This window comes from Talpa occidentalis, unplaced genomic scaffold, assembly GCF_014898055.3.
Source record: "Talpa occidentalis isolate TD23 unplaced genomic scaffold, MPIMG_talOcc4v2.1 talOcc4.4, whole genome shotgun sequence".
Classification (NCBI taxonomy): Eukaryota; Metazoa; Chordata; class Mammalia; order Eulipotyphla; family Talpidae; genus Talpa; species Talpa occidentalis.
Genome location: NW_023604295.1, coordinates 12,433,807 through 12,446,082, shown reverse-complemented (window position 1 = coordinate 12,446,082; position 12,276 = coordinate 12,433,807). Strand labels below are relative to the sequence as shown.

The window sequence follows — 12,276 nt, the reverse complement described above, 5'->3', positions numbered from 1 at the left end:
CACTCACTCACACTGGCCCTCCCGCCTCAAATACATCTGAGTTGAGGATTAAGGAAACCACAAAAAGCTTATAAAATTAATATTCAGAGCCATGAAGGGGTAATTCATCCACACATCTGAGTACTGAAAAGGGCTTGGTCTTGTTCAGGAACAAGAATTGGCCAGGATAAGGAGTAAGCTTGCTAGGGTATCTGTCAGTCTATTTTTTTTCTTTATTCCCTAGATGCTGTTTGGTAATGATCTCCAAGCAGCAGCTTTCAGGGGAGGCAGGGTTACGAGAGAATCAGGGGATGAAACCCTGGAGTGTGAATGTGAATGATGTAGTCTTAGACTCATTCACACTCATCATGCCTTTGGCAAGCAAGCTGGCTGGGTGCTGTCACCTGATCTCAGAAAACTAGACTCAAAAGTCAAAGCTAAACGGTGGACTGCTAGATTTTGTCCGCCAGCTGCCAAAGTATTAGCTACACCATCATCATCAAATGCAAGACTTTTCAGAGGCCCTCTACATTTTTCCTTTTTTGGTATAAGCATCAAAGTCAAGATATGGAACCATCTCATCTCAAAGCTTTTTCCTGCTACATACAAGGATTCTTTTATAACCACAACCCTTCCCTCCCTGCCCTCTGGCAACTATGAATCTGTTCTCCATCTCAATGATTTTGTCATTTCAAGGACATTCTTTAATGGAATAATCTAGTAAGTCCTGTTTTGAGATGGATTTCTTTCGCTCAGATGATTTCCTTGAGGTCCATCCAAAGTCCTACTTGTGTCTATCAATAGTTTGTTACAGATTATGGCCAAGGAGTATTCCACCCATTCATTTCTGAGTTCCAATTTTCTCCTCTGTAAATTCTATCGCATGGGTTCTTAGGGTTTGGCACTCTAAAGGGCTAAGATCATTTGTTTGAACAAGTACTTACTGTTTTGAAAAAGTGCTGTGACACCTCAAACCAGTCAACAGACCTAGCGGTTGCTAGGGAAGGTGCTATGTGCTTGGGTACTGTAGTGTACCCTGACACATAACCGTCACCTTCAAATAAGCACGAAACGGACAACTTTCACAGGAGTGTTTAAAGGAGGTGTCTCGTTAACAAGTTTCCTCAGAAAAAATTAAAGGGGCTTCCCTGGTGGCTCAGGGGTTAAGTCTCAGCACTATCAAGCTACTGCAGCCACTGTAGTATGAGTTCGATCCCCAGCCAGGGAGCTGACCCACAAAGTGCAGCAGACTTCTCCTCTCTTGCTCACTGCTCCCCTCAGTAGTATTTCAGTAGATCCGCCTACTCTGCTCCCCACTCTGTCTCTGGTGAATCCTCTCACCCATCCCCCACACCTCTAGCCTACACCCCAGCTCTTGTATGCATAAATAGATAAAATAAATCTAAAAAAAAAATAAAAATAAAGTCTTATTTACTGCAGAGATCATTTTGGGCTTCTCACTTATCCTTTAGCAACTGTTTTTTCTTATTTTAGTCTCATAACAATGTAGAAGGACAGGATGGGGTGGAGACCCTTTAAGAGTGAGGATGGGTGGTCCAATGTCATCCCAGATGAAACAATGCAACAGAACAGCAGCTCTAAGGCGTGCATGGCAGGTTACTATCTCCCAGTGATTCGGCTATCCTGGGTCAGTGATGTTTTCATGTAAATCCCAGGCTTGGGAGTCAGGGTGTCTGAGAAGCTGGGACAGCAGCTTGCCCGTAGTCCTGCTGCGTTGCATGCACCTGTTCATCCCCTCCTCCTCCATTCTACCAAGATCACTGCCCCCACCACTGGGGAAAACTAGTGAGCAAGACAAAGACCCTTGTTCTTAGACACTGATATTCTAGAGTGAGAAACAACCATCTCAAAAAAATCATATTGTTATTAGCATGTGATTTGTACTATGGAGTAAAACGGAGCAGGGTTAAGAGGAAGTGGGAGGGTCTCTTACGAGGGAAGGGAGACTGCAGCAGAAGGAGGATCATCTGCACCCAGGATGGGCTGAACCCCCACTTCCCAGCTACCTGCTGGAAGAACATGGCAGGCAGATGAAAAATCTAGCACAAAGGCCCTAAGAAGGGACGTGCCTGGAAAATTCCAGGAGTAAAGTCAATGTGGCGAGAGCTGAAGAAGCAAGTCAGAAAGCAGTGAGAGAGGCAGGCAATGGGGAGGGAGTGCGTAGGGCCTCAAAGGCAGGTGAGAATGATGACGAGCCAATGTTGGCTGTTTTCATTAGAAAAAGCATCATGAGGTGACTTTTTTTTTTTAGCTGGGGCACAGGCCAGAGATGCGGGGGGGGGGGGCACGGTGAGAGGATTCACCAGAGACAGAGTGGGGAACAGAACAGGCAGACGGAGCAAAGACACTGCTGAGGGGAGCAGCAGGCAAGACAGGAGAGGTCTGCCGCACCATCTGGGAATCTCCCTGGCAGGCTGGGAATCGAACCCGTGCTGCAGGGGCCGCGGACAGCTTCATAGCGCTGCACTCAACGGGCTGTGCCACCAGGGGAGGCCCATGAGGTGACATGTTTTAAATACTCTGCTATGGGACAAAGCAAAAGGAAAACCTTAAGAGTAAAAGGTAAAGATGAGGGCGGCTTGGAAAAGCTGCAGGGAGGTGGTGAGGGGTCTCGGGGAAGACAGACACACACACACACACACACACACACACACACACACACACACACACACACACACACACACAGGAAAAAGAACAGACTTGCTTCTTTTTCTCACTAGAAATGCTGTTACCTCCACCCCAGGTAACCAAATACTAAGAGAGAAAAGCCTCCTCACGTGCGAGGGCTCATCTGTGCACCAGAGCTTGCCAGGAGACTTTGCTTTACACTGTAAACTCTTCAGAGGACCTGCCAGAGCTCTAGGATTTTTTTTTTTTTGGTGGAGGGCAGATTTACTTTCAGCTAGTTAATAAACCCAGTTATTTCATGAACCAGTGATAAACGCACCATTTGTGGCACTGCACCCAATGTCACAAAATACGCCACCACCATCATCGGGGACACACGCCGATGAAACATTCCCAACCCTGCTTCTATCCCGAGGAAATGACAATGTTAAGAAAAGTCATTTCAAGAAAAGGGGGAAGGTGGGCCTCCCCTGTGGCGCAGCGGTTGAGCGCTGCGTTGCGATGCTGCCGGCAGCCTCTGCAGCACAGGTTCGATCCCCAGCTGCTCCCTGGCCACCAGAGGAGGGTCCCACATGGCGCGCAGACCTCTCCTGCCGCCTGCTGCTCCCCTCAGCAGTGTACTTCGGTACTTCTGCCTGCTCTGCTCCCCGCTCTGGCTCTGGTGAATTCTCTCACCCTCCCGCGCTTCTAACTGTACCCAGTGCTTATATAAATAAATAAATAAACAAATAAACAAATAAATCTTTAAAAAAAAAAAAAGGGGGGGGAAGGGAGGGAACTCTATGTGCTTACGAAGAGGGTAGAAACCACCCTCGCCCACCCAGAGGTCTTCCGTATCAGGACACCACCAAATTTAACTGTCACTGCATCCAGTAGAAACTGTAGTTCTGATCCTGTGATTGCTGTGTTATCCCACTGCACATTCAGTAAAGACGGAGAGAGTGGAGTCAATAACTAGATTCAGGGCCTCCCTGGTGGCGCAGGCGGTTGAGCGCAGTGCTGTGAAGCTGTCCGCAGCCTCTGCAGCGCCGGTTCAATCCCTGCTGGCCTCGGAGCAACCCACATGGCACGGCAGACCTCTCCTGTGTCGCCCGCTGCTCCCCTCAGCAGTGTATTTCGTCAGTCTGCCTGTTCTGCTCCCCGCTCTGTCTCTGGTGAATCCTCTCACCCTCCCACACATCTGGCCTGTTCCCCAGTTCTTGTATAAATAAAAAATAAATCTTCAAAAAAAACAAACAAAACAAACTAGATTCATCACGAAAACTGCCCCTCTCCTTTCAATATTTGTTTCCTCCATGTGACACATGAGTTGACCATCCTAGTGGGCTCAGGATGCAAGGCCTAACCTCACCTTCAACTGGAACACCTTCAACTTCAACTGTGGCCATGTACACCCTGGCCAGGCGGGGAGGAGCTCCCTAAACAGAGCCCATCACTGGCATCTGGTCAACACCCGAATGTTAGTTCTCCCAGAAAAATCTGGTCAGTCTCCTTTTGTCAGCAGAAAGACAATTTATGTCCACAGCCCTGACAACAGATGTGAGTAAATTAAGACCCAGAGAAGTCATTGCCTTCACAGTGAAAACCCTATGTCATCTTATAGAGCCACGCTGCTGTCACTTGAAAGGGCTGTGATTTACACGCGAGGTGACAGTGAGGATGATTAATAGACTGGTGAAATATAAACCTGTAAAAAAAGATTTCATGGGAAAATTTAACCTCAAAACATGATAGAGCTTGCAGACTGGCACCCCCACTGGAAACAAAAAGTCTCTTCATTTGTCTAATTCCAAAATAATGAAAGTGCCTGACACATTCTAAACGCAAATATTTATCACCCCCAACAAGTGCAAGTTAGAGGAGTTACTTATAATGTGAAAATAAACTTTGTGATTCTTAAATGTGATACCAGACTTTCTTAAAAAAGCAAACTTACCTCCCATTTGCCCTGAATCACTTATTTTGTGTCCATGCAAACACAGTAGACTACTGATGTACCTTGTGCATGTAAGGTGAGAAAAATGTAATCTACGCTGTTTCTATTAGTCAAGCTACCTTTTTTTTTTTCTTTTTTTTATGTCTTATGGACACACCATACTGGCATGGGATTTTGGTCAAATAAGTGAAATGAGCCTGAAAGAATGAATGCTGGTGTTATTTTTTTTTATTTTTATTAACATCTACAGCCTACTTATTTAGCAGGAGGCACCCAAATTTAAAAGTGACCTTGAGCCACAATCTAAAAAATGGACATAAAGCAACAGTGAGAATAACTGGCATCTAGAAGGGCTTACCCTCGGTGATGGTTTTCTTGTCAATTTGTCAGAAGCTACTGTCAACTTCATGAATGACAGATCATAAAGAAATGAACTGTCATTGTTGCTCAACACTCAACAGATGAGTTCAAAAAGTCAGAATCGTCAATATTGTCCACTGAGAAAATGTGGCAACAAAAGTCAGGTGGGATGGTTAAGCTCTATGGAGGTCTTACAAATAAAACCCACTTTGTTTTATTTTGGCTTCCACAGCAGTCTCTTCCTACACTTGTCCATTTAACTTTATATTGTTATTTAATTGCATCACATACTTGTGTCTCATTGTATTAATATAATTCATTTTATTAAAAGCAGGGCACCTGGCTTACTTTGCTGGTGTCCCTCAAAACACCTCACTCAGCACTTGGGCATCCTGGGCTGAAAAGTAACAGCTTTATCAAACCAAGAGGTAGACTGCTGTATCTCTTTGTAAATCCTGATTATATTGCAACACAATATAATGTGTCTGTTTCCTCCTCTCTATGACCACTTTTCACATCCCAGTAGCAAGGGAAGTATTTATAATAGCAGACATATGGCCAGCAAAACCTAAAATATTGACTGTCTAGCCTTTCACTGAAAATTTTTGCCGATGCTTTATTAAACTAATTACTGTAAGCTAAGGAATAGAGTGTATATGCAATAAAGGTCTGTGACTATTTGGAGCAAATGAGGTTTCTTTATGCTGTTTTGCAGAACAAATCAATTCTTTTCAATCTTAGGGTTTCTCGCTAGCATAGCTTGAAGGAAAATGCGGTCCTCCTTGTGCTGTTCATTTTTGGATCCCAAAGACATGGCTTTCTCATACTTATCAATCTAATAGATTTTCCTGGCACTGATGTGACATGTAATTTAATGCCCCACCACATTTTTGAATGCTTTTAATTATTTTTAATAGCACTTGGGAGGTCTGTAAAAATATCATAGTTGTGCTAGTAGTAGAAAGTGTGCTAAGGGGAAGTAACAGTTGCTATTTCACCATTGGGAGAACAAGTACAGAGTTGCTGCCAACAATGGTTCAAGTCTGACCAAAGATTAGATGGTCTTGGTGTTAGGACAGGCTCTGAGAACTCTGGGGCTAAACTGGCACATTCCATTCAAAGGCTGCATCCTGAATTATGTAGTTTGCAAACTGTGAGCTTCTGTAGCAACCTCGGATGTCGGGAATGGTCTTTTGTTTCAAATTGATATAGTCTTGGCACATGTAGTTATCTATTCTGCAATGTCTAATCGGGCCACTGAGTGAGTGGAAATCAGCCTTTACCTTCTCTCCACCCTCATGAGGCCAGACCTATACCTCTGCAGGGACTCGTGGACATAACGGGCTCTCAAGTCACATCCTAGGTGCCAAGTCAGTTGTGTAACAAGGCTACGTAGTGTCTCTACAGATGGTCGTGCCTGGGTGAATTATGCCTTTTCAAACTAGGCGTTTGCTGGTTTATTCTCTGCTTAAAGTCTAACTCATACTAAAATCTGAACAGAAACTTCTCTCTTAACATGAAAATATTGAGAACTAGGAGACTGGCCTAACAAATTTAAGTTCATAAACATCTATTGAAATTGGAGACTCTAACATTCTAACACTAAGGCATACCCTCAAGTGTATGGAAAATCTATCTCTTTACATGTAGCTAGAGGTCTGAATCAGATGTCTAGATCAGAGGTTTTCATAGGTGGGTGATTTTGTCCCCAGGGACCACATCTGGCAAAATCTAGACACATTTTTAGCTATCTCAGCTAGGGTAGTGTGTCTGGCTTTCTGTGCGTAGAGGCGGGACTGCTGCCTCTACCAGGCAAAGGACAGTCCCATAGCCATAAATTAGCCAGTCCAATATGTCAATAGTATTGAGGCTAAGACACTTGGTTTAAATACTAAACTCCCAGCAAGAAAAGAAGCTAAAGATGGTTCACTGGCTACTCTCTTTGGTGCAGTCAGATGACTGAGAGATCAAATGTCACTAAGGAGTAGGTCTGTTTACCTTTTGAGATGCAATCTGAGGGGGACCCCACTAGAAAAAACTCAATGATGTTTTCATATGTGAAACTAAAACTAATCATTGCATATTTGTGTATATTTTACTGCTCACAAATACCGCACAGGGCAGACTCAATGGCAAACTATTGCATTGTCCTAAACGCAAATGGGCAGACACTAATTAATGTTAGAAACAACCCAGGGCTCAGAAGAGTCTTTATCCCAAAGGGAAAGGATTTTTCTTTAAAGGAGCCATAGGTTTATGAGTAAAATGAAAGCTCTTGGCTTCCCATCCAAATCTTCCTGTGGTTTAGAGTCTTCTCTGTGATAGTACCAAAACAAAATTACAGCACTCAAAATTGTTTTTTATGACAAAGATTTAAAATCCAGAAATGCCTCATTAAAATAAGGAGTCTTGACAGCATAATTATTGTCTTTATACTGCTGACCATCACAGACTTTCTCCAGATGTGTAATATTATTTTATCAGCCTAATTGAAGAGCTTTTTCTATCTCATTTCACATTTATTATTTGGCTAGAAGCAAGACAGAACTCTGCATAAGCAACCGCTTTTGCGAACAGAGCTAGCATCCAGTGAGCCACAGTCTGGCAAAGAAGCCAAGGTCGAGTCCAAGCTGCCAAATCAGAAGGGTGGCTCACCTTCTGGTTTGGCTCATTTCTTCTGACTGCATCCTGATATCTGCATCTGACCTCCAGATGACCATGGCTTTTTCAACCCAAATGTGCAGCTTTGCTATAAATAAGACAGCATAGCTTCACAGGCTATAAATAACTAGAAATTATATGCTTTCTCCCAGTCTGTTTGTACTAACACTGCGAAACCCTTCACTTGCTGTGATTGAATTGTCTCTGTGGGTAGACAAGAAAATATAGCTGCCCAAATCACTTCACTCCCCGCTAGAATGGAAAGGTGTTAGGATTCCAAACACCCTCAAAGCAGATGAAGAAAATTACTGGGAAAGAGAAAATTCTGAGAGGTTCAGTATCTGTTTGGAAGGGTCAATGATGCAAATACTTTATGACTATAAATTTATGTCATCATGATATTCATTTCCATTAATTCATTAAAATAAAAAAATACAATTTTATAAGCTAATATGATATACAATGAAACAAATTAAACGTACTTATTGTTTTATATAAGGGTGGGAAAGACTTTTGATTTACTGATACATGCTATATTCACGGCATTCAGAAAAAATGTTTTTAAGATTCTTTATCTGCTTTCCACTATTTCCTGCACTTTTGTAATGTGTTTCTGAACTTCAAATACTATTTTTCTAACCGGTAAAACAATACCAGAACTTGGCCATTTGGAGTGTGGAGCATAGTCACATTATCATTTAGGCTTCAATCCTGGTTCTGCCATGTTTGATGTCTTAGGGCAAGTCACTAAGCTCTTTAGGTTTCGTCGTTTCTGATGTACAAAGGAAATGAGGAAAATGCCCACAAAGTGTTCCTTGGAAAAATAAATGATCTCTGAAAGTATCTAGGGAAAGCCAATGTATAATGCAGAGCAATGTCTTATTAATCCTGTAAAACCTAGTGCTTACTCGCATGCCTCATAATCGATGTTCTTAGCAAGCTTTCTAACAATCATAGGAAATATGTAAAAACCACATCCTTCAAAAGTTACATGCAACTTGAATGAATCTAAATCTTATGGGGGCGCTTAAAAAAATTTTATGGTTTATGGTGAAATCTTTCATAAATCACATTATTCTCCAACTATAATTCATCTTTTAAATAAAAAATAATTGGCTCATCAATTTTGAAACTAATTTTTTTTTTGGAATAATGCAGACAAATGCTAATTTTCTGTACATCTAAGTCACAACTGAAATTTTGTCTCTTCCAACAATCACAAGAATCACTGGCACATGTCATCCTTCACCCAACACTGGAAAAATCTATTTTTTGGATACAATCCAAATTTTAAAATGCGTTTCTATGTATCTGATGTAACTTTTTATTTTTCTTCCTTATTTTTTAAAATATTTTTTGCTGGGGGGGGGGGGAATTTCATTTGAAAAAACTTCATGACTCTCCTGATCTTTTTGGTTCTTACATCAATTAATTGACAAGATTTTATTTATGTTTGATTACTATTTTTCATTTGGTATCACATTTTTGAACCAAGCCAGACTAATAGGCCAATTGAAATCATTGCAGACCGGTGTAAGGTTAGTTGACAGAGTATTTCTTTATGGGAAGTTTTCTCTATAACCTAATGATAAAATCAGAAGTTGGGTACCTTTGTCCCAGGGACAAAGACTTGGCCCTGACATCTGAAAGTGATCTTTTACTTCCTAAAGCTTAGCAGCTGTCTCACAACACACTTCACTGACTATAAATGCTCGTGTAACCAGTACACTATGTGCACATTAAAGACTTTACTTCAGGAGACTCACCGAGACACATGGCCTTGTGTTACAGTGTGGCATCTTGGCAACTTTAGGAAATAAAATAGTGATGCCAAATACAACCCAATAATAACTGACATGTACAATGTTCAATAGAATTACACTAAATAAGAAGGAAATTGATCAGAAATAGCAGCTTAGTCAGTGCTCTTAGCCCAAGCTCTGAAGTTGTTTGAAAAAATGTGACTACAAGTCAGGCATGAAAATAAATACTTCATAGAAGACAAGAGTTCAAGAAGCAAAACCATGCAAAGAAGGTGCAGATACTGGGGTTACCACCCAGCCATGCATTAGAGTCCATCCCCCACCCCTCCGTGGAGTCTGTCACAACATACGTTTAACAGCATCTTGGGGAAGAGGTTCCTGGGTAGTCTTGAGTAAACTTTGGGACACTATGGAGAAAATAAAAGAACATAACTGAAAACAAAAATAGGAACATGGGCATGATGGCTGAAACTCACGCATTCCACTGCTCACAGGGAGAAAACAAAAACACCGACTTCAAACAAATATCCTAAAGTTGGGCCCCAGCACAGACTCAAAGTATACACATAAACATAAGGTGTATTTCCACGACAACAACTTGGAGTGCTTGACATGTGTCACACCTAAGGACCCTGCTAAAGATTTCTTGCTCCTCATGCCCATTCTGCATCCTCAGTATGAAGCCCCAGCAATGTCCTTGGATCCAATCTTCGAATTGGCATCTTCATTACCCCGTTCACAGGGCAGCCTCCTCGACTCTGAGCTCTGGGTGCTGATGTTCTACACTCCACTTCTATCTACCCACCCTTTGAAGTGACCTTCAGTCTGTCACGTTTGCTCTCTTGATAACTTATGCTGTTACCCTCCTGCCCTGAAACTAAGCGGATCCATCACACCTTTGTTTAAAGCATGTACCTTTTGCAAATCTCTCAGCAAAGTGTGTGCCATCCAGGGGTGTCCAGCGGCTCCATCTGACCTGCAGAGCCCCCTGCTAGCTCCCAGCCTCAGTCTAATCAACTGATCAAAGAAGAAAGTGTGCCCAAGGGGTGGCAATAAGGTTTTGGGGGAAGGAGGGATACTTTTGAATTCTTAAGGCAAATTCATCACCGCTAACAGTTTTGTAAAACGCTTCATTACAGAAACACACGCCTTTATGTTCAAAAAAATAAATCCAACTTTGGGGAAAGAGGAAAAAAAAAGTTAGAAAATCTGCCAGGAATGCTCCCCTCCCCCCAGACCTACCATAAACCCTGCAGGGAAACCAGCTAGAATCACTCTAACAAAAGTCCTCTGTTCAAGAGGCTTCAGGCAAAAGAATCCCCCATTGTGTTCCAGGTTACCTGACCTAATTAACTTCTTTGTTTTCAAGTGAAGAAAGGAGTCTTTTGAGCTGGAAGGAGCAATCATCCAATCAGTGCCAGAAAAAGAAGCCTTGGGGTTACCAGTGCCCACACCTGCTCTGGCACAGGACAGAGGGGGAGCCGTCTCTTCCACCGAAACCTACTGAAACATTTCCATTTGTTCCATGGAGATGCCAGGCTTCACAAAGGAAGGCTGAATGGGGCAGACCTGCTGTTTAGATTAATCCTATGATCGCACCAGAAAACAATTTATTTAATCCCTAGGAATCCCATGCAGGAAATGGTGGATGCCACTTTCACAAGAACAGGGGAGAAAAGGCAGTAAGTAATCTCTCAAAAAAGAAATGTGTAACTACTGAGTATGATCTTTAACTGATAAAATCGAGTAATTATTTCTTGAGTAGTTCAAACTTCCAACTTATGAATTAAAAAAAAAAAAGGTCAATGTAAGGTGGAAGACTGTTAACCAGAACAGAAGCATCTCCAGTCTGGTGCACTACCTCAGTGGAAAAAGTTTCAGCTTGCATTTTGGCCATCATGGTGTCAGAAATTCATCCCCCAAAATTATGAAAAAATTCACAAGAAAAGCTTTAGAGGAATACATTCCCAAGGAACTATGTAGTCGCTGAGCTTTATGTCATTGAAGGCTTCTAATAGTAAGTCAACAATTTTCTTCTTATATTTCCAACAGAAGATGGTAAAACTCGACATGGCAAAGGTCCTTATGTGAGCTCAGGGTGCTGGGCATTTTCACCTCCCTCAGTGAAAGTGCATGGGGTCCCTTTAATCACACCATAATGGAAGATGCCTGTTAGGACATAACTTAAAGATACTCATCCCAGCAATACTCCTTATTGCGCTACCAAGGTTTCATGAGCCCCATTTCCAGTGGTAGCTCCGATTTGCCCATGTGCCTAAACACATATGTGCAAGGACAAACACACAGGTATACATTTGCAGAAACAGCCAAGAAGACAAAAAAAGCAACTGCAGCTTGGCTTAAAGAGAAGCACTCAGAAGTCCCTAGAGGTTGCAAGACCGGTGCCCCAGGGCTAGCAGAAGACACATCCAGGGCCATGCTTTACCAGAGAAAGATGGACACGTGTGCACATGATCGAACAGACGGGTGGACACACCGGGCAGTTAGCGAGGTGGACAGGAATGTGGTTAGTGGCAGCAACAGACCCGATCCCCAGAACCAGGAACCCCCATCTGTTACAAAGAGCAGAGTCAGTGGGTAGAAAGACGAGAGGCGGCCAGGCTGGAGGAAGGTCCACTTACTGACGCTGCCACACACCGCCATGCAGTACTCCTCTGTGTCAAAGTTGTTTCGGTTGCCACCACATCCGCCGTAAAAGAATGGGGCGCACTTCCCCTCGGACGCATCAAAGTACCAGCGGGAGATCATGGCTCGGCAGGGCCCGGTCTCGGCTTGTTCAGAGCACACCTCTAATCAGAGGAGACGTGGGAACCACATTTAGCGTGAAAAGGTACTGGCTGGCGCTCATGTAACACACGACTACTTTTCTTAGGCATCAGCCTTCCCCCCGTGACTTGGGCAGAACAG

General features: G+C 42.9%; 1 protein-coding gene across 6 annotated transcripts in view; it reads right to left on the bottom strand.

Moving 5' to 3' along the window:
* APP (amyloid beta precursor protein) overlaps positions 1–12,276 on the bottom strand; it is a 249,419-nt gene that overhangs the window by 86,584 nt on the left and 150,559 nt on the right. For 2 of the 6 annotated variants that reach the window (XM_037525059.2, XM_037525060.2), the window contains exons 7-8: positions 11,991–12,158; positions 9,699–9,755 (exon numbers count right to left, since the gene is read on the bottom strand). The exons of 2 other annotated variants lie outside the window; for them this stretch is intronic. In XM_037525059.2, the coding sequence (XP_037380956.1) occupies positions 9,699–9,755; positions 11,991–12,158 (225 nt within the window). The remainder of the gene's footprint in view (positions 1–9,698; positions 9,756–11,990; positions 12,159–12,276) is intronic. 2 more of the 6 variants (XM_037525061.2, XM_037525062.2) reach the window with 1 other exon arrangement.